The sequence below is a fragment of the Megascapheus bottae genome, chromosome 15 (assembly GCF_031878675.1).
Source record: "Megascapheus bottae isolate mThoBot1 chromosome 15, mThoBot2.hap1, whole genome shotgun sequence".
NCBI lineage: Eukaryota > Metazoa > Chordata > Mammalia > Rodentia > Geomyidae > Megascapheus > Megascapheus bottae.
The window spans coordinates 15363104-15388637 of record NC_143523.1 but is presented as its reverse complement, the minus strand read 5'-3'; the positions used below and the strand labels follow the sequence as shown (position 1 = coordinate 15388637).

The window sequence follows — 25534 nt, the reverse complement described above, 5'->3', positions numbered from 1 at the left end:
TACCCGCGGCCCCTCTCCCCGCCTCCCCCGCCCCCCCAGCCTTCCTGCACACGTCCACGTCCCACAGCTCCTCCCAACACCCCCCCCCCAGCCTGACTCCCCGAGGGGCTTCCAGGCCAGCGCGAGCCTCTGCGCACGCGCGCCCCGCCCGGCCCCGCCCCTCCACGTTTCACTTCCCTCCCTGCCCCTCCGCGGCCGCAGCGCCGCCGCAGCTCCGCCGCTACGATTGGCCAGCCGACCTCCTCGCCTCGGCCAATAAACGCCGCCCTGTCGCCCCCGTGTTACTGGGTAGAACAAAACAAAAACAAACAGAGCGAGAGGGGCCAGAGGCGCTGCGGGGCGACGGCCGAGGCTGAGGTGCGGGGTCGGGGCCGGCGGACCCGGGGCCGGGGAGCGGCGGCGGCGGCGGCAACGGTGGCCCGAGGGGTCAGTACCGGAGGGCGCGTCTCGCACGCGGGGACACTCGTGTCTGCTCCTCCGCGTCCCCGACTCTGCTCCGTGGCCTCCGCACGTTGGGAAGGGGAGGGGGCGTGGAGACCGCGGCGGGGCGAGGCGGGCCGGGGCCGGGGCCGGGGAGGGAGCGCCGCCGTGCTTCTCCTCTCGTCCTCCGCCGGCGGCTGGGGACCTCGTCGCGCTGGTCCCCCAACGCCCGGGGCTGCAGGGAGGCGGGCCGGCTCCCCTCCTCGAGGGCCCGCCCCCTCCTCCACTCCTCCCGGGCGCGCGGGCACCCGCGGCCGTGGGTGCCCCGCGTCAGGGATCGGGGTGGGCGCGGTGCTTCGTGGGGAGGCGGAGACCCGGTGAAGAAGGTGCGCGCCCTCCCCGCCCCTGGGCTCCCCCCTCCCCCGGGAGTGCTGGGTTGGGGGGGGGTGCCCAGGACGCCTCCCCACATCCCGTCCACTCCCACGTACCCCACCCGCCCTCGCCGCCCCCGCCCCGCGGCCGGGCGTCCGGGGGTCCCCGCTGCCCGCCCTCCCCGCCTCGTCCCTCGCCTTCCCGTGCCCCTCCTCCAGCGAGAATCCCCTTCTTAAGTACCGAGGAAACAAAGGCAGGGCTCCCCCGGGACACGCGTGAGCCCACCGGGAACCAACGAACTCGGAGCTGGTGGGGTTGTTATTGTTACTGTTCTGTGAGTTGTGTGTCGCCCGTCCGTCCCGCGCCCTGTGGCCACCAGCTGTCGTGTCCTCGGCGCAGCCACGTGCGGTGAGGAGGGAACTGGCTGCTGGTGGTTGTTTTTTTAACTTGGGGTTTTCGCAGTTTCTTTGTAGAATTTGGACATTCTTGTTAGCTTAAGATGTTTGAGAAACCACCATTTCCCCCTCTCCCCTCCTTTTTAAACAAGTGACTATAATTACTGGTATTATGCTCCTAACCCACCTGTATTCTAGTGTGCTGACTGCCTTCCTATCTCAGTGGGCATCTTGGAATTACAGTTTGGTTGGGCTTTTCGTGGTGAAGGAAACTGTTAGAATCGGAAGAAACGATACGACTTGAGGATCTCTCCATAGGCTTTTGTATTACTGTGTTTGAGTGCCTCTAGCTGATTTAAAGTGGCTAATGAGTAAGATTGTAACCCAGAATGAATTCAGGTAATTTTTCTAGTTAATATATGGTCTACACATCCAAAAATGTCACGAGTAGTTTATGAGGTAACCAGAAAATATACCGAAGAACATTTTAGTTCAGGCTTAGATGTTTCTGACTTGAGTATAGACATTTGTGTTCTCATTTAAAAGTAATTCCTCTAGATTAGTAAGAAGGAAATGGGGTTATATATTTGATTGTTTTCCATTTTTAAGTGGGGAGTTAAGGATTGTTAAGTCCGGGAAAGGCCTGCTACTTGGAAGAAAATGAAAATGTGGGAATATTTTTAACCTTTCGAAGGCGATTGCTCTCAAGTGTGACTGAGTTCTTGGTGAGATTCTGATTCTTTAAAGACACAGGATGCTTTTTTGTTATGATTATGTAATTAAATTTAGTAAGTTATCAGTGATCATTATTGCCACATAGTTTTCGTTGACCAACTGAATGTCTTTGGGAAGCAGTTTTTAAAACTTTAATGTAACAGAAGTCTGTTTTTAAATACATTTCTCCTGTGTTGAATATGTGAGGTCTAGTTTTTAATTCTGATTCTTCCATTATGTGTCTGTTTCTCCTTGGACAGAATATCCACCTTTTCTGAATTTGTTGCTGGTCCAGAGTGGAACACCTACCTCAAGATTGTCTTGTGAGGTACATGATGCATGTAAAATTTATTTTGAATTGTAAGGGCCTTATAATCATCAGTAGAAATAACTGCCTGTCTTTATTAGGTTCTGCAGAAAATATTCTCAATTATATTACATCAAAAATGGAAAATATTTTAAATGTAAATCTGGTTAAAAATCTCAAACATAGCCACGTATTGGTGGCTCAAGCCTGTAATCCTTATTACTCAAGACACTGAGTCTCTTGGGGTTCTAACCCAGCGCTGGCAGAAAAGCCTTGAACATAAGTAATTCTTGCACAGAAAATGAATGTGGCATTTTCAGCTATGGTGACTGTTAAATGTTTGTGTACTGTTTTTGTTCGTTTATCTCTGTGAATTAATATACATATTTTTAAGATTCATTTTTCCTAAATGCAATTTAAAATTATGACACTGGAAAATGATGCCTGTTTACTTTTGGAGGCTGAGACTTGAACTTTGTCCCCAGTCTCACTCAGTTCTCTGAGTCATGACTGGTGCTCTGCCACATGAGCTGTACCTCCAGTTTGGCATTTTGTTGGTTATTTGGCCATTTGATGCCTTGGCTGTCTTCAAACCATAAAATTCTCCAGGGCTTGGCCTCCTAAGTAGCTAGGATCATAGATGTTAAGTATCTGGTGCCTGGCTGTCAGTTTATTTTGAATAGAATTAGACAATAATCTGTTTTTTAGTTCCTAAAGGAAACTATGCTGTCTAGTGATGTGTGTGTGTGTGTGTGTGTGTGTGTGTGTGTGTGTGTGCATGTGTGTGTGCATGCTTGTGTGCGTGGGTATGTGCATGTGCCAGAACTGAGGCTTGGAGTTGGGGTGCTGTCTCTGAGCTTTTTTACTATAGGCTTCCACTCTACCACTTAAGCCACAGCTCCATTTTCGGCTTTTTAAGGTTAATTGGAGATACGAGTCTCATAGGCTCTTTATCTGCCTGGGTTGTCTTTGAACCTCAAACCTCAGATTTTAGCCTCCTGAGTAGCTAGAAATTACAGGCGTGAGCCACCAGTGCTCAGCTATAATGATATATTTTAAAATGTACTTCAGTAGTAACCTTGGGTCTGTATCACTCAGATAATTGATTAAAGAAGTAAGTTATTTCATCCCAATAGTAATAATTTTAAGCAGTTTTGAAACTGAGGCCTATAGTACTAAGATGCTTTTGTATTTATGTATTTATTTTGTGGAACTGGGGATTGAGCCCAAGGTCTCTTAGGCAAGTACTGTATATACCACAAAGCTATTCCTAGGATACTCCCCACTTTTCTTTTGAGTGGAAGTATCAAGATAGCCTTGAACTCACTATGTAGCACAAGGTAGTCTTGAATTAATAATCTTGTCTCTACTTTCTAAAGACTGTGATAAGCAGCAATATGGCTCCTTACTCATACCTTACTCCTTTCCAATAGTTTAAATGTTTCTTTCTTTTTTTTTTTTTTTGCCAGTCCTGGGGCTTGACTCACTTGGGCACTGTCCTTGGACACTTTTTGCTCAAGGCTAGTGCTTTACCACTTGAGCTACAGGGCTCAAGCTTTTTCTGTGATACCAAGGAATCAAACCTGGGCCTTCGTGCAAGCTAGGCAAACACTCTACCACTAGGTTACAATCCTGGCCCTTAAACATTTCTTTTTAAATAATGTTATTTATTTTATTTTTTTTCCCCTCAGGAGGCTGAGATCTGGAAGATTGTGGTTTGAAGCCATTCTGGACAGAAAAGGGTTTTTTTGTTGTTTGTTTCTTTTTTGTCAGTCCTGGTGCTTGAATTCTGGGCCTGAGCTCTGTCCTTGAGCTCTTTAGCTCAAGGCTAGTGTTCTACTACTTGAGCCCACAGCGCCACTTCCCAGAAAAGTTTTTAAGACTCCATTTCTAAATAACCTACAAAAACGCCAGGTGGGAGGTAGTAAAGGACCAGCTAAGACCCCTCACAAATAGCAATAACATTTTTTTCATATTATAAAACTAATAATGGGCTGGGAGTTTGGCCTAGTGGTAGAGTGCTCGGTACCACATACATAGAAAAGCTGGAACTGGTTCTGTGGCTCAAGTGGTAGAGCTCTCGCCTTGAGGAAAGCCCAAGGACAGTGCTCAGGCCCTGAGTTCAGTCCCAAAGACTGGAAAAAACCAGCAAAAAACACCTAATATTGTTAATTATGAAAGAAAACTGATTTAAAAAGTTTCAGTCTCAAAGTCATTTAACAACAATCATATAGACTCCTAGATGATAAAGTGGCAGATTCATCTACTTTCAGATAAGGCTGTAGTGTGAAAAAGCATACAATCATGTCATAATTTATTTATTTTTGTCAGTCATAGGGTTTGAACTCTGGGCCTGGGCACTGTCCCTGATGTCTTCAGCTCAGGGCTACTGTTCTACCCCTTGAGCTGCAGCACTACTTATAGTTTTCTAGTCTTTAATTGGAGATAAGAGTCTCATGAACTTTTGTGCCTAGGCTGGCTTTGAACTGCAATCTTCAGATCTCAGCCTTCTGAGTAGCTAGGGTTATAAGCATGAGCCAACAGCACCTGGCTCATGTCATTTTTTGGCTTACCAAAAAGGTTTACATTTACTCCTAAGTCACTGGTAAAGAATGGTCCAATAGTTATATCGCTAAGTTTATCAGATTAATTTTAAGACAGTGTTTTTTAAAAAATTGGGATATATGTGTATATGTATATATGTATATATACACTCATACACATGAATTTTTAAAAAAACAAATATATAGAAAGTCTGTTTAATTCCAAGTTAGGAGTATGTAGACACATTTTGGTCTTAGATGAACTTCTCAAGAAATTTAGAACAGGTTGAATTGAAATCCCTTTGTATAACTATTTAAAAATAATAAGTAAATGGTATAGACAAAAAATTGGAACCAAATGTTAATTTGTCATCAAAAATTGAAAGCTTAGGCTGGTTGCAGTGGTGGAGGCTGAGATCTGAAGATTAAGGTTCAAATCCAGCCTGGGAACAAAAGGATCTGAGACTCTTATCTTCAATTAACCTCTAGGAAATGAAAAGTGGGGCTTGGCTCAAGGGTGGGAGCAGGTAGGCTTGAGCTGAAGAGCTCAGGGATATCACCAAGGCTCAAAGTAGGGTGGTAGCCTTGAGCTGAAGAGCTCAAGGACAGCGCCCAGGCTGAGTTAAAGCCCCATGACCCACAAAAAAAAAATTGAAAGCTTAAGAAGAGGAAGCATAGCTCAAATAGTAAATTGCCAGCCTTTAGCAAAAAACAAAGTAAGGTCATGAGGCCCTGAGTTTAAGCCCCAGTACTAGCACCATTTTTTTTTTCCTGTGTCTTGGCTTGGGGCAGTGACTTGTACCAGTTGTCTGAGCCACTTAGGAGGTGGAAGTAGATAGATTGTGGTACAGGTCAGGTCCTGGAAAAGGCATGGGACCTAATCTGAACGAAAAGTAGGATGGGAATGTGGCTCAAGTGGTAGAGCACCTGCTTAACAAGCATAATGCTCTGAGTTCGAAGCTTGGTACTAAAAAGAAAAAAATTGAAAGCTTTAAAACAGACTTGTATTTTTTTTAAAGAAAGCTTAAAGAAATTGAATTTGCCTTAATTTTTTATCAGTTTAGAAGACATTGAAACTTTCATTTTTATTTTTACAAAATAGATTCTAAAGGAAGACTTCCATTTGGTAATTTGTTTAATCAGTGCAAGTGAAATTAAGGAACAATGGATGTAGAAAATGAGCAGATACTGAATGTAACCCCTACAGGTAAGTATCACCTTAAACATTGTAAGTTAGTATTGTAAGAAAAGATAATAGCAAAACTGTATTCAAATACAGTTTGTATTGTATATTGTATATATAGCATAATAAAGTCCATATTATATTTAAGATAAGATTTGTGAATTTTGTTTTCATGTAAATTCAGATTTCCTTGTTTTTCTTGCTGTCTTTTCATATTCCTCCTCGCCCTCCCCCCCCCCAGATCTAGGGCTTGAACTCAGGGCCTGAGTACTGTCTTTGGGCTTTCTCAAGGCCAGAGCTCTACCATTTGAGCCATAGCACTATTCCAGGGTTTGATTCCTCAGTACCACATACATATAAAACACATAGAAAAAAGCTGGAAGTGGAGCTGTGTCTCTCAAGTGGTAGAGCTGTAGCCTTGAGAAAGCCCAAGAACAGTGCTCAAGCCCTGAGTTCAAGCCCCAGATCTGAGAAAAAAAAAAAGAATTGTAAAGGTTTTAGCACCTATTCTTAATAGATTAATTTCAACAATGTTAAGTTTCAAAGTATTTTCTAACATGTTGAAGCCTATTTGCAGACATGATACATTGGTAATTATATAGATAGGCATATTTCAAACCATTTGAGTGATTCAGTTCTTACTTGAGTTTCACTAGACAAAAGTCTACTGCATTGGTAACTAATTCAAGAGCCTTTGTAGCTTAAGTTCACAGTTAGGCCACTAGTTGCCCTGGTTACTCAGGAGGCTGAGATCTCAGGATCACAGTTCAAATGGACAACCCAAGTCGAAGCTCCTTAGTCAGAAAAATGCTAGGCTGGAGAAATGCTCAAGTAAGATTAGAACACCAGCTGTGAGTGGAAGCATGATTGAGAGCAAGTGCCCCAGAGTTCAAGCCCTAGTAGAGGCACAAAGTAATAAAAACAAAACAAAACAAAAGAAAGCCCCAACATTTTCACAGCAAAGCTGTGTCTCTGTGTGATATCCACAGGCCTTTGACTTTACAGAATGAGGTAACCCTCATCTATTCTACATGCTGGTGATGACAAAGATCATTCTAGTCATTATTTGAGACTATTACCTTCTTGGAAAAACAAGACTGCTTCTAGAAGAAATGATAAATTGGTTGCCATGAGATGAGCATTAATGTTATTGTGGCTAGAGTTGTTAGCAAATAAAATTTGAGATATGTCCTAAAGGACTTTCACAACTAAAAGAGCAAGTGAGAATGACATTCTAACCAGGAACCACGGGAACTCCAAATACTTTGCTGTCTTTCAGAGGATAACCTTAGGTAGGTTAGAAACTTTTCAGAGAATAGAAAATTTGGGAGATGAGTTAGGAGTTGGAGAAAATGGTCTTATCAAGAAGGACTTGTTTTGAAATGTGATAAACAATCATATATAATATATATAATTATGCCAGATGTCTCCCAGATTCTTTGGATTACTAACATTTTCTTCTATTAACATAGGTTTTTTATTTAACATGTGAGGTAATTTTTTTTAAAGGAAAACTTGTACATTAAATTTTATTTCACTTTCTTTGATAATTGGAAAAGTAATCCTCTTGTTATTTATTAGATTGTGAAATTATGTTACTAACCTAAAAATGATAATTATGTATATTCACCCTAATCAAACTTAAGACCATACTTGGAATAACAGTAGGTGCTTAAAATACTTCTTCCTTCTTTTTTCTTTTCCTCTTTAAGATACTGATAATTTAAGTGATTCCCTCTTTTCTGGTGATGAAGAAAATGCTGGGACTGAGGAAATAAAGAATGAAATAAATGGAAATTGGATTTCTGCCTCCTCCATTAATGAAGCTAGAATTAATGCCAAGGCAAAAAGACGACTACGGAAAAACTCATCCCGGGACTCTGGCAGAGGCGATTCAGTCAGTGATAATGGAAGTGAAGCAGTTAGGAGTGGAGTACCAGTGCCGACCAGTCCGAAGGGAAGGTTGCTAGATAGGCGATCCAGATCTGGGAAAGGAAGGGGATTACCAAAGAAAGGTTTGTATATACTGTGTATAGAGAAACACGTAATGAACGGAGTGTCTAGTTTTTGTACTGTGAATTTCTTGTTCTAGAAATGAGAGAAATACAATGTTACCTTTTATGGTGTATATAAATATACATATATATAGTGTATATAATATATATGTATTTACAAAGTAATGATGAGACAATTTTCTTTAGGTTGATAGTTTTCTCTTGTGTCTACAGTAGACTAACTTTCCTGGGGGCAGATTAATCTCCTATTTCCAGCAGAATATGGTATACACTGATGTTTTTCACAGGTATAAATTGTGCATCCACTTTGCTTGAAATTAGTCAGAAATTTATCATACCTGTTATCTAGTGGATTTAGTATGTCCTCTGTGAAGAATAATACATACACATTTGATAAAATCTGGATAGAATTTTAATATTTGTGTAGATGTGACTTGGAGTTCTTGTATTTTTGTGTACTGGAGTGGATTTGCCTTTTTCATGTTTGTATCTCTAGCATGGGGCAGGGACTAACATGGGTCTATAACTTGTGTCTGTAGTAGGATTTTGATACAATTTGGAGGTTTGACTGACTTCTGAGTAGTGGGAGTTTTGGTTAAGATCCTGATTTTAAGTAATTTCTGTATGATGAAAAAAACTTGGAAAGAATGAAGAATAGTGAAACATGGAAATTTGATTCCAGCATCTTCCATTAATAAAGCTAGCATTAATCAAAGTGAAAAAGATGACTAGAAGACTAAGATCAGGAAGATTGCAATTTGATTCCAGGTCAGCTTAGGCAGAAAAGTAGTCTGTGAAACTCCTTCTTAGTAGAAGAAACTACCACCTTACCTGTGGCAGGAAGTGAAAACTAGGAGGTTTGAGGTCTAAGAGTGAGTAGGGGGTAAGGCCTTGTCTCAAAAATAATCAGTGTGTTTTTGGGTTTAGGTAGACTTTCCCATCTTACCCATCCAGAACTGTTTAAGGTTTAGGAGTTGTTAGAAGACAGGACCTCTTACATCTTCTCAGCTCAAAAGTTTTAAAGGCAGTAGATGAGAACAGCCATTTTCAGTCTTGAACTTCCATTTTCTTTTTCTTTCTTATTCCTGGGGCACTGTCCTTGGACACTTTTTGCTCAAGTCTAGTGCTCTACCACTTGTGCCACAGGACCATTTCTGGCATTTTTTATGTATGTGGTACTGAGAAATTGAACTGAGGGCTTCATGCATGCTAGGCTATGCTCCTGGTCCCACATGTTTCTTTCTTTCCTTCCTGTTTCCTTTTATCCCTTATTTTGGCCCTAAGAATGTCAAAATTTAAAGTTCAATGTAGTCATTTTGCACAAGGTCCTCACTCAATATGGTTAGTTTTCAGATTTTTTTTGTTTTTACTTTTATTTTAAAATATCTGCCTTTTTAGTTTTAATGTGTACATACTATTTGGGAATAGATTATAAAGTATGTATAGGCTTTTCATTATTGAAGTCACCTAAATAAAAAGGTGTTTTAGGGTCTGGAGCATACATAGTGGTAAAGTGCTCGCCTCGCATGCACAAAGCCCTGGGTTTGATTCCTTGGTACCACATACACAGAAAAAGATGGAAGTGGCACTATGGTTCAATTGGTAGCGTGCTAGCCTTTAGCAAAAAGTGTCCAAGGACAGTGCCCAGATCCTGAGTTCAAGCCCCAGGACTGGCCAAAAAACAAAACAAAACAAAAAAACGTTTTAAGTATAATTCTCAGCAGGAAAAAAAAGTAGTACTTACAATACAGTGTTTTAGCTGCTAGATAGCATTTTTACATTTCAAATTATTTCATATTTCAATTAAAATTTTTGAATGATGAAATTTTTGTTCTTTCCTTTCTGAATTCTAAACTATTTCAGGTGGTGCAGGAGGCAAAGGCGTCTGGGGTACACCTGGGCAGGTTTATGATGTGGAGGAGGTGGATGTGAAAGACCCCAACTATGACGATGATCAGGTATCAATTGTTCACTTTCATTTTTTGAGACAAGGTCTCTCTGTGTAGCCCAAGCTGGCCTGAAACTACTATAGTCTTCCTGCCTCAACCTCCCTTGTGCAAGGATTACAGGAATATATTAAGATACCTGGTGCTTGTGCTCTCATTCTCTCTCTCAATTTAAAATGTTTGTAATTTTTTTGACTTCATGTTTGTAGTTTATTCCTAAATTTGTGGCATCTCACACTTATTTACAGTTATCAAATCATACATACACAAGCATGTGTATACATACACAGAGTTTTTTTTTTTTTTTTTTTTTTTTTTGCCAGTCCTGGGCTTGAGCTCAGGGCCTGAGCACTGTCCTTGGACTTTCTCAAGGCTAGAGCTCTACCACTTGAGCCTCGGCACCACTTCTGGCTTTTTTCTATGTATGTGGTATGGAGGAATCGAACCCGGGTCTTCATGCATGCTAGGCAAGCACTTTAACCACTAGGCCAAACTCCCGGCCCCTACACAGAGTTTTATAGTCAATATTTTTATATCACTGAAATTTAGATTAGGGAGCCCATTTAAATGTAGTAATGTATCTATGGTTTCCATTTGGTTTCTAGAGTCAGAAGGACTTTATAGATCCACTTAGGATTATTAAGTTTACCATTGAGTTAATAAAGTTTTTATAGTAATGATCACTAAAAGGAGATCCAATTTCTTTTGAATATCAAGAAGGAGTTTCAGATATTAGGTTTCTTTTTAACATTACTGTTTAGTAACAGTAACTAGGATAAATTTTGATTTAGGAATGTGCATTTCTTTCCCTAGGGATAAAGCTGAGAATGTAGTCGATTTTATTACTTGTTTTGCTTTCCCATCCAGTCTTCCTCCTTCTCTGGAATATTTTGAAGCAAATACAAGATATCATGACATGTTTTTTGTAATTAACTGTCTTTGAAAAATGATGCATTTAATTTTATACAGGAAAATAATGAGAACATATATTAGGTTGTTTAATTATGTATTAGCCATATGCAGGGCCTTACCTTTTTATTTATTTTGCTGGTCCTGGGATTTGGAGTCAAGCCTGAATGCTGTCCCTGAGCTTTTTTGCTCAAAGCTAGCACCTTTATCATTTGAGCCACAGTGTCCCTTCTGGCTTTTTATTTTCCCCCCATCATAAGTCTTGAACTCTGGGGCCAGGGTTCTGTGCCTGAGGTCTTCAAGCTCGAGGCTAATGTTCTACCACTTTAATCCACAACACCACTTGTGATTTTCTGGTGGTTAATTGGAGATCAGAGTCTCAGGGACTTTTGTGTTTGGGCTGGCTTTGAATCATGATCCTGACATCTCAGCCTCCTCAGTAGCAAGTAGCTAAGATTACAGGCTTGCAACACTGGCACTGGCCTACTTCTGGCTTTTTCTAACAGGATACGAAAAAAATATATTTAAGAGCCAGGTGCCAGTGGCCATGCTTGTAATCCTAATTGTTTGGGAGCCTGAGATCTGAGGATCACAGATTGAAGCCAGTTGGGGGGAGAAAAGTCCTTGACAATGTTATCTCCAATAAATTACCAAAACGCTGGAGGTAGAACTGTGGCTCAAGTGGCAAAGTTCTTGCCTTGAGCAAAAGAAAAGAAGTTCAAGGATAGCACCCAAACTCTTGAATTCAAACCCAGAACTGCCATACACAGTCACAGGCACACATTTAAAACCGGCTATGGAACCGGCTGAATATTATGCTGTCAGGTGTATGTAGACTGAAACATTCAGAAGTTGGTGAATAAATATTTTGAGAATTTTTTAACAGAGAAAATGATGGTTTGATGAATAGACATTTATCTTCTTTGATGAATTTCAGTGGAGCAGTACGTCTCATTTTTTTCTTTCAGCACTAGGTATTGAACCCAGGCCTCATGCATTTGCATACTAGCACATCTTTTTAAATATACTTTTATTAAGATTATAACTTTTTCCTCCCTCTTTTATAGGAGAACTGTGTTTATGAAACTGTAGTTTTGCCCTTGGATGAAACAGCGTTTGAAAAAACTTTAACACCAATTATACAAGAATACTTTGAGCATGGAGATACTAATGAAGTTGCGGTAGGTTTGAAGCCTAAAGGATAATCTATTCAGTAAAGGAGATTAACTATAATATAAATGAAACTTATCTAGAGCGATCTTGGATCATGGAATAATTTTCAATACTTTAATCTTCAAACATTTCTCACTAAGACAAGAAATAAAATCTTATTGAATCACTTGTTCTTATATAAGTATTTGGGATTTGACTACCATTTCTATTTTAATAATGTTTGTGTTGTATAAATTTGTAATATCTATTTTAATAATTTATAAAATACTTTATCAATGTCAGGGCATTTTTGGGCCCTCTGAAGCCTCTTCTGGAGTTCTGTTGAGATGCTTTAGTTTAGCTAGTGGCTCATGCCTGTAATTGTAGCTAATCAGGAGGCTGAGATTGGAAGGATCCTGGCAAAGTCAGCCAATGCAGAAAAACCTGTGAAAGTCTAATTTTAATTATTCAGCAAAAAGATCTGGAGTGAAAGGCATGGCTCAAGTAGTAGTACACCAGCTATGAAAATAATGACTTTTTTTTTGGTGTGGTGGTACTGGAGTTTGAACTCAGCCTCATGCTTTCTAAGTTTGTCTTCTTCCACTGAGCTGTATTTCAGTGTTCTTTTTCACCCATATTTCTAGAAATGATATTAATAGGGATGAGAATGTGGCTTTGTGGCAGAGTGCTTGTCTAGCATGCATGAAGCCTTGGTTTGGTTCCTAAGTACCACATAAACAGAAAATGCTAGAACTGGTGCTATGGCTCAAGTTCTAGAATGCTAGTGTTGAGCAAAAAAACTAGGGGACATTGCCAAGGCCCTAAGTTCAAGCCTCAGGACTGGCCAAAGAAAGAAAAAAAATTAATAGATTGTAAAGTAGAGGATTAGTTGATACCACACTGAGCAGTAAGTAATATGTAGTTTAATAAACTTTTCAGTATAATTCACGTTATTGAATTTAGTGATGGTTATACAAGTAAAGCTTGATGAGTGGATCACTGTTATTCCAGCACCGTTGAATATGACTGCTTTCTTGATATTTCTAACAAGGGAGTGGTGACCAAAGGACATATAGATAAAAGCTTGAGTTTCTACAAATAAAATTTTATTGGGCTATAATGACATACTTTACAAATGAAATTTAATAAAATAATTTAAAAATAAAATTAAAAAAATTTATTCTTTTGAATAGGAAATGCTAAAAGATTTAAATCTTGGTGAAATGAAGAGTGGAGTACCAGTGCTGGCAGTGTCCTTAGCATTGGAGGGGAAGGCTAGCCATAGAGAAATGACATCTAAGCTTCTTTCTGACCTTTGTGGGACAGTCATGAGCACAAATGATGTGGAAAAGTCATTTGATAAATTGTTGAAGGACCTACCTGAATTAGCATTGGATACTCCTAGAGCACCACAGGTTTGTGTCATTTCCTTTGTTCATTGCTTTTTTTCCTACACTTTTAAGTGAAGAAATAGCACATGCGAGCTGGGAGTTTGGCCTAGTATGCATGAAGACCGGGGTCGATTCCTCGGTACTACATACATAAAAAAAAAAGCCAGAAGTGGTGCTGAAGCTCAAGTGGTAGAGCTTTAGCCTTGAGAAAGTCCAAGGACAGTGCTCGAGTCCTGAGCTCAAGTCCCGGACTGGCCAAAAAAAGGAAAAAAAAAAGAGAGAAAAAGAAATAGCACATGCTCTTAGCACATTCTAATAGATGGAAGGGAAATGTCCCACATTTATTACCAAACAATCTTAACATTAAAAAATGTATTTTGTTACTATTTTGTTTTAAAAGTCTTTGTAATTCGTTTTTTTTACATTTTTACTGTGTTCTTTATAAGTTTTAAGTTATATAATTTTTTCTGTATACTGTATGTATAGTGGTCATAATTATACTCAAATTTATTTTTATTATAACATTCATTCATTGTTTTTACTTTCATAACTTTGAAAGCATGAAAGTGCTAGCCTATCTTTTTTTTTTTTTTTTTGTCAGTTGTGGGGCTTGAACCCTGGCCTGGGCACTCTCCCTGAGCTCTTCAGCCCAAGGCTACCATCCTATCTCTGGGCTTGGGAGTTGTCCCTTGATACAAGCCCCACTTCTCAAGTTTTTTAGAAATTAATTGGAGATAAAGGTCTCAGGTCCTTTTGTGCCCACTCTGGCTTTGAACCTTGATCCTCAGATCTCAGTCTCCTGAGTAGCTAGGATTACAGGTGCCCAGCTCATACATGCTGTTTTGTAAACTTAGTTTTTCTCATCCTATAATAAGTAATATCTTTTTAATCATGTAGTATACCTACTTGTTTAGCCACATTTTTATTGTTTTACACTAGAGTTTTCAGTTTATAAAATAGTGCTATGAGCATACTTTCAAATATTTAAATTCATCTTGGAGAAAAAATTATATTAAATGAAGTAAACCAGATGCAAAGAAACAAAGGTTGCATGGTTTGCTTCATTTGTGGTAGATAGAATGTACCTATAAATCTGGAAGAAAACAAGTTGAGCAGTATATAAGTGGTTATAAATGAATTAACTGAAGCATAATAGACTTCAGATAGTATAATATTTTAGGTCAGAGCCCAACAAAATAAACACCAGGAAATGAATATTTCCAAAAGAGGAGGTGGGGCCAACTGACCTTGTAGAGGAATGAAGGAGGAGTCAAGAATTGATTGTAAGCTGGGCCCTGCTGGCTCATGCCTATAATCCTAGCTACTCAGGAGGCTGCGATCTGAGGGTAGGAAAGTTCCTAAGACTCTTATGTCCAAAAAGAGCTAGAAGTAAGCACTGTTGCTCCAGCGCTAGCCTTGAGCATAGAGTCTCAGAAACAGAACCCAGGCCCTGAGTTGAAGCTCAGGATCAGCAAAAAAAAAAAGTGTGTCTATACCACAAATTAAGAACAAAGTAAGGGAAGGGATGGGTCAGAGGGAGATGAGAATGTTCAGTGTTGAAGAAGGTGCTGTGATAAGATGTATTTTCATAAACTACTTTGTTATCGGTATAGTGCCTCTTTTGTACAACTACTTTAAGATAATAAAATGATTAAAAAGAGATTACTTCAATCAGTTTTTCTTTTGAGAAAAACTAGACTTTGTTTTTAGAAAAGAGATTTTTCTTGACTTTTAAGTCATAGTTAGCAAAGTACTTTTGATTATATATCGACTAGCAAGGAATTGGAGTTTCAATAGTAGGTAAAACAGATGTGGCCTCTACTCTGATGGCATTTAGCTTGATGTTTCAGGAGGGAGTATATGCCAAGCATATCTACTAGTTGCTAAATAAGTGTTTTTGAATAAACAAGTATGTCTAGGTATCAACTGTGTAGTTAAAATTCATCATTTATGTATTTAGAAATTGTGTTCTAGCTGGGGTGCTGGTTGCTCAAGTCTGTAAGCCTAGCTACTTAGAAGGCTGAGATCTGAGGATTATGGTGAAACCAGCTAGGGCATGAAAGTCCAGGAGACTCTTACCTCCAATAAACTAGGCAAAATAGGCAGAAACAGCACTGTAGCTCATGTTAGAGTGCTAGTATTGAGCACAGAGAGGATCAGGGACAGCTTCTAGGCCCTGAGTTCAAACCCTAGGACCGAGAGAGAGGCGGGGAGGGGGGAGGCAGAGACAGACAGAGACAGACACTGTTCTGTAAAGGCTTTTGACCTTTTTTTTTTTTTTAATAGACCTTGTTTTTTTTTCCTATTATAGTTGGTGGGCCAATTCATTGCTAGAGCTGTTGGAGATGGAATTTTATGTAATACCTATATTGACAGTTACAAAGGAACTGTAGATTGTGTACAGGCTAGGTAAGTAAATTAATTTTGGTGCTTAGAATTCCAAAATTTGAGGAAAATTCATAGAATCTTATTTAAATGAAATTAACATTAATCTGACATTGTGGCGATGTATTTGTCACTAGTGTGAATTCTCTACTATTATAATGAAAAGATTTTTGACATGAAATAACAGGAAAAGGACAGTAATAAAATGTATAATTTCTGTGTTTTAAATGACCTATTAGTTACTCTTCTCTGGGCCTCAGCTTCCTTATAAATGTTCATAAGGTGCTTTTATGTTCTAACATTCTACAGTTATTTAATGTAATGAGAGATAGTATTACTAAAGGAAACATATTTACAATTTTATCTGGTATTTACAGGGAAACCTTTCTTGGAAAATAGGTTTTTCACTTTTGTTATTTGTTACAATCATTTGGAAGTTAAGTATAATATTTAGCTACATGATTTTAACTCACTAGAGACTTAGGTTTGGAATTTACCATGTCTTAGGGTTTTCCCAGGTTTAGATATTAACTTAATTTTCTAGGGCTACTTCAGGTAGTTGGTATGGTTTCCTTAGATGGGAAGGCATGGTTGTAGGTAAAAATTACATGTAAAATATTCCTTTTCAGTTGGGCACCAGTGATGGAGGCCTGTAATCCTAGCTATTCAGAAGGCAGAGATCTGAGAATTGTAGTTCAGAGCCAGCCCAGGCACCAAAACACTGGAAGTAGAGCTGTATCTCAAGTAGTAGAGAATTACCCTTGGTCAAAAAAGCCCATGGACAGTTCTCAGGCCCTACCTACTTCAAGCCCCAGGACTAGTACATGCTCTCGCGCTCGCTCTCTTTCTCTCTCTCACTCGCGCTCTCCTCTCTCTCTCTCTCTCTCTCTCTCTCTCTCTCTCTCTCTCTCTCTCTCTCTCTCTCTCTCTCACACACACACACACACATGCCCATGCACATACACACACTCACTTCCCTCTCAATGTAGGTAAGTTATTTTATAATATCTTTTAATGTTTTTAAATGAAAAATGAAAGGTAAAGAACATGAGGATGCTAATGTGGAATGTGTATTTCTTGCTATCTACTTTTATTTTGAAAAGTAGTTTTTAAAGTAATTTTGAATTTCATAATTTTTAATATATTATGAAATTTTTGGTACATGAGGGATTTTGTTAGCTTTATCCATAATTTGGTCAGCCTCGGGCATGTCCATGTATCAGAATTACTTCATTTTATCCCCTCTTCATGTTTTGGTAGAGCTGCTCTGGATAAGGCTACTGTGCTCCTGAGTATGTCTAAAGGTGGAAAGCGTAAAGACAGTGTGTGGGGCTCTGGAGGCGGGCAGCAGTCTGTCACTCACCTTGTTAAAGAGGTACCTATTGACTATTATGGTTTAATTAAAATATTCTTGTAAGAGGGAAAAATATACTAAATGGTGTTTTGTGGTTAAAAATTCAATTCAGTACTAGAATTAAAAGTAGAAATTGAATAATCTCTCTTATGTTTGCTTATCCCTTTTTACTACATTTTATATAAATGTATATTGTTAATGTTTTTTCCTGTGATTTTAAAATGAAACTGTTAAGTTGTGGACAAGGGCTTTCATGAATAATTGTAAAAAGGTAATCTGAACTTCAGAGGAGTGCCTGAAATCTTTATCTTATATTAGTATTTAAAATTATTCAGTTGAAGTGAAACTGTTTTGATGTTTGATGTTGTTCTAGTAGATACTTGCTATTCAAGTTTTTGTATGTGTTATTGGAAACTGGGTGATCATGAATTATAAGTGATCAATTGTGAGTACTAAAGTAGATCAAAATGATAGATTTTTGTTGGGAACATCACTACCTGTATACTTCCATTAAAAAAAAAGCAATTGGATACTAGCACCAATAAAAACTGAGTCTTCGTGCATGCTAGGCAGGCACTCTACCACTAGTCAAATCTTTGGTCCCCAAGATTGATTTTTAAGAAATAAAACCTTTAATAAATTAAAAGATTTATGGTTTATAGTATAGTGTTTTCATGTGATTATAATTTTTCATATATAAAACATTTGCTAGCATTAGGAGTTCAAAAGGTTGGCCTCTTTTGCATTTATATGTGTTTATAATGTCATAGTTATAATAACCGTGTAAGACAAGTTTTGAGAATTATTGTGAAAGTTGAGGTATAAAAATAATCAGTGCAGGCACTGGTGGCTCACACCTGTAATCCTAGCTACTCAGAAGGCTGATATCTAAGAATCACGGTTCAAAGCCAGCCTGGGCACAAAAAGTCCATGAGACTCATGAGACTCATCTCCAGTTAACTGCCAGAAAATGTAGAAGTGGCTCTGTGGCTCAAGGGGTACAGCGATAGCCTTGAGCTGAAGAGCTCAGGGACAATGCCCAGACCTAGTGTTCAAGTCCCACAACTGACAAAAAAAAATAGTCAAGATGTCAGGGCTGTTAGGCAAAAAAAAAGAAATAAAGGGCATCCAGATTGGAAATGAAGAACAATCTAGAAGGGTAAAAACTAGCTCTATGCTAGATGACATGCTCTGCAGGCAGCAAATCAAATAAATTAACAGAATTAGTCCCTAACTCCAAACCATTTATTAGCAAGGTAATAATTTAGCAAGGTTTCAGGAAGTAAGAACAACATATAAAATTTAGTGCAAAATCTAAATGGTTAGCAATGAATGACATGCAATAAAATTTACAATAGTATCAAAGGCAAAATACTAGCTGGGTGTAGTGGTTCACATCTGTACACTTATCAGTAAGAGCACACTAGACAGATTGTGCTTCAAGGCTAGTCCTAAAAGTTCACTCCCCCCATTTCATCCAACAAAATCTGTGCATGTTGGTATGTACCTGTCATTTCAGCTACAAGGAATCATCTGTTATATAGAAGATATAACTACTAATTTGTTATCCATATCAGTCTGGACATAAATTTGAGACCCTATCTCAAAAAAATAACCAAAGCAAAAAGACTAAGACCTGGCTCAAGAGGCCCCGCGTTCAAGTTCTACTATTGCTAAAACCAATAAAAACACATAAGACATGAAAGTAAAAGAAGTACAAATATTGTACACTGAAAGCCATAAAATGGTGAAAAATAAATGACTTAAATAGAAAGATATCCCATATTTCTGGGTTAAAAGACAAACTGGGTGCTAGTGGCTCATTCCTGTTATCTTAGCCTCTCAGGAGACTGAGATCTGAGGGAAGAGCCAAGTCAGTCCAGGCAGGAAAGTTGGTGGAACTATTGTTTTTGTTTGCTTGTTTGTTTTTTGTTTTTGTTTTTTATTGTCCTGGGGCGTGAACTCGGCCTGGGTACTGTCCCTGAGCCTCTTTGTGCTCAAGGCTTGCGCTCTACCATGTGAGCCACAGTGCCACTTCTGCCTTTTTTAAGGAGGTTATTGAAGATAGCATCTCAGTGACTATTCTGCCAAGGCTGGCTTTGGCCTGTGATCCTCATATCTTTGCCTCCCGAGTAGCTAGGATTATAAATGTGAGCCACTGGTGTCCAATGTGACACTCTTATGAACAAAAAAACTGACGGAAAGCCAACCTGAGCCCAAAAGGATCTGAGACTCTATTTCCAAATAAACTATAGAAAACAGCAAGTTGGCTTGGCTCAAGGGTGAGTGGGAGCCTTGAGCTGAAGAGCTCAGGGAAAACACCCAGGTTGAGTTCAAACCCCATGACCCACAAAAAACCAACCAACCAACCAACCAAAAACAACAAAAAAACAACTGAAGTGGAGCTGACTCAAAATGGTAGAGGCCAGCCTTTAGTGGAAAACCTCTAAGGTTCAGTATCCAGACCTTTAAGCTCCGGTATCAGCATAAAAAAGAAAAATAAGAGACATTATTATTAAGATGCTAATACTCCTGAACTGGGTTAATGTCTAGGCTAGTATTGACAGTGATAAAAAGATGGAAAAGGCAAACATACCATTGTATGTTTGAGGTTAATGTTGTCTGGATAGCTGTTTACATGGAATGGTTAGAAAAGATGATTCTTAAGAATCTTGTTTGTGTCACTAATTCTCAAAAATATAGAATCTGCTGGGAAATATTTTGCATTTTAAAGTTAGATAACAAATGTTAAAAGTAGTATAAATCTTATATATTTAATATTCAAACATATTAGGAACTATTAATCAGGATGTATTTTAGTGTTCAATTTTTATCTTTCATGAAAATACATTGTTAAAGTTGGAAATAGAGACATTGAAGGTTCATTAGATGCAAAAGTGATTTTATATGCAGGTTTTAGGGAAGAAACATTCCAAGTTGAATCTGTTGTGCTAAAAACCTTCCTACTAATCTCTACTTTGAAGAGTCAATATTTGTGTCTGAATTACTGGTAGTTACTGAATTACTGATGAACATGTTTTGATAATGAGCTCAACTCAATAGTAGAGAAAAGAGAAATCATACAGAAATCTTTTTCCTTGCCACGCGGGTGGCTCATGCCTGTAATCCTAGCTACTCACTCCGGAGGCTGACATCTGAGATTCAAAGTTCAAAGCCAGCCCAGGCACAAAAGGACCTGAGACTCTTATCTCCAATTAACCTCTAGAAAATGGGAAGTGGGTTTGGCTCAAGGGTAGGGTGGTAGCCTTGAGCTGTGGAGCTCAGGAACAGTGCCCAGGTGGAGTTCAAGCCCAATGACTCACAAAAAAATAAATAAATCTTTTCCCTTTTTAGTAATACCCTATTATCATTTTTCATTCTTTTGGCTCCAATTGCATTACAATCATTCTGATAGATTTTGTGTCACTTAAAAATTCATAGAGACTGAGTTAGTGCACCCTCTAGTGTTTAAAATCCCTTATCTTCAATTGGAAACTTACAAGTACATACATTGTAAAGCAACTTGCATGTATCAGTGATTACTCAAACACACTAAACCACAGTATTTGCTTCATAACCATGAAGCATTTAAAAATTGTAAGATATTTTTAATTATGTAAACTTCTTTTAGAATAGTACCATGTCTGTATGTTCTTAAGCTGTTTGTAACTTGAACTTGCTTTTTCAATCTGATAGATCGATATGCTGCTGAAAGAGTATTTACTCTCTGGAGACATTTCTGAAGCTGAACATTGCCTTAAGGAACTGGAAGTACCTCATTTTCACCATGAGCTTGTTTATGAAGTAAGATCACTTTGCCATGCTAAAGAAAAATTTTAAATCCTACTTTCATCTTTCCAAGTAACATACGTTCATTTTTCTCTTTGGTTAATGAAGTGATTCCTATTTATTCTTTGGGGGTTTGAACTCAGAGCCTGAGCACTGTTCCTTGGACTTTGTCAAGGCTAGAGCTCTACCACTTGAGCCATAGCACCACTTCTGGCTTTTTCTATGTATATGGTACTGAGGAACCGAACCTAGGTCTTTGTGCATGCTAGGCAAGCACCTCTACCACTAGGCCAAACTCACAGCCCGGTTTCTAAAATTTTTATTATCATTTAATCATTACATATTAGAAGAAAGGGATATAATACATTTTTCCTTCCTCTTTCTTTCTTTCTTCCTTCCTTCCTTCCTTCCTTCCTTCCTTCCTTCCTTCCTTCCTTTCTTTCTTTCTTTCTTTCTTTCTTTCTTTCTTTCTTTCTTTCTCACTTTCTCTCTTTCTCTCTCTCTTTCTCTCTTTTCTCTCTCTCTTTCTCTCTCTTTCTTTCTCTTTCTCTCTCTCTCCTCTCTCTCTCTCTCTCTCTCTCTCTCTCTCTCTCTCTCTCTCTCTCTCTCTCTCTCTCTTTCTTTCGTTCTTTCTTTCTTTGCCAATCCTGGAGCTTGAGCTCAGGGCCTGAGCACTGTCCTTGGACTTTCTCAACGCTAGAGCTCTACCACTTGAGCCACAGCAACACTTCTGGCTTTTTTCTATGTATGTGGTACCGAGGAATCAAATATGGGTCTTCGTGTATGCTAGGCAAGCAGTCTACCACTAGATCAAACTCCTGGCCCTGGGATATAATACATTTTAAGAAAGCTCTTATCTGAATTAATAGCCAAAGATTAATTCACTATTTTACTGAAATTTTAGGCTGTTGTAATGGTTTTAGAGGCAACGGGAGAAAGTGCGTTCAAAATGATTTTGGATTTATTAAAATCTCTTTGGAAGTCTTCTACCATTACTGTAGACCAAATGAAAAGGGTAAGTATTACATTATTTCACCTTAGATATATAATTAAGATTTTGAATTGCTAACGAAAGTTCTTTTTCAGCTATGTATAGTAATATTATGCCAATATGTGTTATTTAAAACTTGCACACTCATAAGCTTTAATCCTAGCTACTCAGGAGCCGAGATCTGAGAATCGGGGTTCAAAGGTAATCCCAGGCACTAAAGCCTGTGAGACTCTTATCTCCAGTTAACCACCAGAAAATTGGAAGTGGTGCTGTGGCTGAAGGAGTAGAGTGCTAGCCTTCAGCTGAAGAAGAGTTCAGGGACAGTGCCCAGGCCCAGAGTTCAAGTCCCATGACCAACAAAAACCAAAACAAACAAGAAAAAACCTTGCATTCATTTCTTAGAAAGTAAAAAAAAAAAAAAGTAATAATCATGTCAATGGGGCTTTTGCCTGTTTAATTAAAATATGTATGTTCTATGATTGTGTTTATTTTATATCTAGCACAAAACTTTTACCAAACTATACTTTCCCCCCCCTACTTAAAATTGTGTGTGTTGTTGAAATTCTGCTGAAGTTATCTTACATTTCTTAAAAATAGTAAATGTAGGGGCTGGGAGTTTGGCCTAGTGGTAGAGTGCTTGCCTAGCATGCACGAAGACCTGGGTTCGATTCCTTGGTACCACATGCATAACAAAAAGCTGGAAGTGGTGCTGAGGCTCAAGTGAGAGAGCTCTAGCATTGAGAAAGTCCAAGGACAGGGCTCAGGCCCTAAGCTCAAGCCCACGACTGGCAAAAAAAAAAATAGTAAATGTAGCCAGAGAAGCAGATAAGAATTTGCCATCTTAAGCCTGTGGACAGCTGTTTTGAGAATAGTTTTACAGAAAATATTCTGAAACAAATGTACTTTCTTTTACTTTTCAAGGCTGAAATCAAGACCATATAGTTAGTTGAATTATTTCATTGTATATACTTTCATGGACTAACAATTTTCTATATAATTTTGTTTTAGGGTTATGAGAGAATTTACAATGAAATTCCAGACATAAATCTGGATGTTCCACATTCATACTCTGTGCTAGAGAGATTTGTAGAAGAATGTTTTCAAGCTGGAATAATTTCCAAACAACTCAGAGATCTTTGTCCCTCAAGGTACTTTATTTAAATATGACTTTCTCAATATACAATACTGGATGATATAGTTGGAAAGATTTCTGTCATTCTAACTTTTCAGATTATGGCTTTTCTATAGCTAACAAATTTTAAAAAATCTGTTAATCGTAGATATTTCCATAGCTTCTATGCTTTTGTGTGTAATTCTTAATCATATTGTTTTATATTTAGCTCAGTGTTTAGCTTCCAAATACTACTGTGGTAAGAATAAATATATCCTGAATGTCTTAAGTTTTCTGTTTTAAAACTTAGCTAAGCTGGGTGCTGGTGGCTCACTTTTGTAATCCTAGCTACTCAGGTGGCTGAGTTCAAAGCTAGCCTGGGCACATAGGTCTGTAAAACTTTTCTTTCCAGTTAGCCACCAAAAACTGGAAGTGGCTCAAGTGGTAGAGCACTAGGCCTTGAGCTAAAGAGCTCAGGGACAGTGCCCAGGCCCAGAATTTAAACCCCAAGACTTCCCACCCTCCCCCACCCCCCCAAAAAAACTTAGCTAATTAACAGAATTTAGTAATTAAGCTCTTACATTTAAAAAAGGGGAGGGTTGTTGATCTACACTGGTGCCAGTCTGGGGCTTGAATTCAGGACCTACCTACCTACTATCTCTTTGTGCTCTACCACTTGAGCCACAGCTCTACTTCTTACTTTTTCGTGGTTAACTGGACATACTTCCTGGACTTTGTTGCCCAACCTGACTTTGACTGCAATCCTCAGTCTCAGAGATCCTTCTGATTGCATGAGCCACTGGTACCTGACTTGATTTGTTGTTCTCTGTTAAAGTAATTTTTTAAAACAGTAATTAAGTCCTTTAAATCTTAATGTATAACCAGAAAAATTCTAAGTTAAATTTTTTTCATTGCCAAGAAGTTATAATTCCCATTTTTAAAAAAATGTTTCTGTTCTTTTCATTTCAGGGGCAGAAAGCGTTTTGTAAGTGAAGGAGATGGGGGTCGTCTTAAACCAGAGAGCTACTGAATATACGAACTCTTGCGGTCTTAGATGTTATAAAAATATATATCTGAATTGTAAGAGTTGTTAGCACAGTTTGTTTTTTTTTAAGCACTTGTTTTGGGTACAAAGCATTTGTGAAATTTTATAAACTTCATTTAAGGGGAATTTTTAAAAGAAGTGTTTTCTTTTTTTCTTTGTTTTTGAGGGGATAAAGGAGGGACAAAAAAGTAACCACTTCTTAAGTGGAATATTCTAATAAGCTATCTTTTCTAAGTGCCATGTTTATGACCTAATCATTCCAAGTTTTGCATTGATGTCTTGACTGCCACTCCTTTCTTTCAAGGACAGTGTTTTTTGTAGTAAAATCACTGGTTTATATAAAGCTTTATTTAGGGGGTAAAGTTAAGCTGCTAGAACCCCGTGTTGGCTGCTGCTGATGAAATACTGTGCTTTGGGAGTTAAAAAATCTTTCTTTGTCTTAAAGAATTTTTTAAAAATGATTTAGTCATGAGACTTATTCATCTTTCCAGGGAACATATTGTTTGGTCTTAAAGACTGGACAGTTAAGTAAATGGTGGCTGGAACATCTATTTTTCTACAAAACTGGAAAAATGAACCTGGTTCTACAAGAATGTACAACACAAAATAAAACATGTGAAGCAGTGTTGATTGTTTATTGGGAGTATATTTATTTTAGGTGAAAAACATCCTACAGGTATGTTTATTGGGAGTATATTTATTTTAGGTGAAAAACATCCTACAGGTATCTTGTCTGGCATGCATACAGCTCTGGGTTTGATTCTCCAGCACTGCTCCTACCCTGCCCACCTCCCTCCAGAAAACAACCCTCCAAAGTACCCCAAAATCCACACAACAGATGTTTAAGCCACTTACTAAAGGAACACATTTGAACTTAAAGGTGTATTCCTCATGAACCTTTTTTTACTTGAAAACTTTTAAATTGAAAGTTATAGTAGTAAAAAATTCTAAGATTATATTGATGAAAATACATGCACATTTTAATTCCTTGCTTACTGATCCAATATAGCTCTTAATGGAATTCATGTATTTACAATAGCTTTTTTTCATTATGTTCTATCAAATGGTTAGTGTTACAAAAATTATTTTCCAAATGCTCGTTTACATTTACCCAGTGTTTAAACAAGAATTTAAAGAATAATCACATTTCTAGACTATGTACAGAGCCAAATTATTCAACAATGCTTCCAGGTCTATGGCAATTTCAACTTTCTATTGATTACTACAAGAATTACATTCAGTTCACAAAGGTAAATCTTAGGGAATGTACCTATTATAGATGGAGGAACTGTCTTACAGACTTGCAGAATTCAAAGTTAAATTTGTCTCATGAGCTCTTTCAAGTCTATACTACTTCGGCTTAGAAGCATTTCCAGATTATTAGGTTGTGTTTGGTACCTGGATGATAATGATGTAATTCTTTAGTTCTTAACATTAGTATACTTGTTTGGTTGAAGCTAGGTGTTAGTGGCTTACATTCGAGAATCTGTGTTCAAAATCAGTCTGGGCAGA

General features: G+C 38.5%; 1 protein-coding gene across 6 annotated transcripts; it reads left to right on the top strand.

Annotated features, from left to right (window-relative positions):
* Window positions 1–295: 295 nt before the first annotated feature.
* Window positions 296–24647, top strand: Pdcd4 (programmed cell death 4). Of its 6 annotated transcripts, XR_016537796.1 has the most exons (14): window positions 331–426; window positions 2162–2229; window positions 5854–5958; window positions 7647–7949; window positions 9813–9907; window positions 11872–11985; window positions 13150–13371; window positions 15659–15756; window positions 16993–17107; window positions 20783–20890; window positions 21780–21890; window positions 22875–23014; window positions 23947–24057; window positions 24514–24647. XR_016537796.1 is itself a non-coding variant. In XM_090345898.1 (13 exons), exons 3-13 carry the CDS (start codon window positions 5916–5918, stop codon window positions 24005–24007), a joined length of 1410 nt encoding a protein of 469 aa, XP_090202024.1. In that variant the 5' UTR covers window positions 296–357; window positions 2162–2229; window positions 5854–5915; the 3' UTR covers window positions 24008–24647. The 6 variants fall into 6 exon arrangements, 5 of the variants coding, with proteins under 5 accessions (XP_090202024.1, XP_090202022.1, XP_090202023.1 ...); XM_090345898.1 differs by having other exon boundaries at window positions 296–357; window positions 23947–24647; XM_090345896.1 differs by having other exon boundaries at window positions 23947–24647.
* Window positions 24648–25534: the final 887 nt, after the last annotated feature.

Excerpts from the sequence above, each read along its gene's own strand:
- Pdcd4 (XM_090345898.1), top strand. The coding sequence starts at position 5,916 with ATGGATGTAGAAAATGAGCAGATACTGAATGTAACCCCTACAG. Across the intron at positions 9,908-11,871 it reads CCAACTATGACGATGATCAG|GAGAACTGTGTTTATGAAAC; the intron begins GTATCAATTGTT and ends CCTCTTTTATAG. Across the intron at positions 20,891-21,779 it reads ACCATGAGCTTGTTTATGAA|GCTGTTGTAATGGTTTTAGA; the intron begins GTAAGATCACTT and ends CTGAAATTTTAG.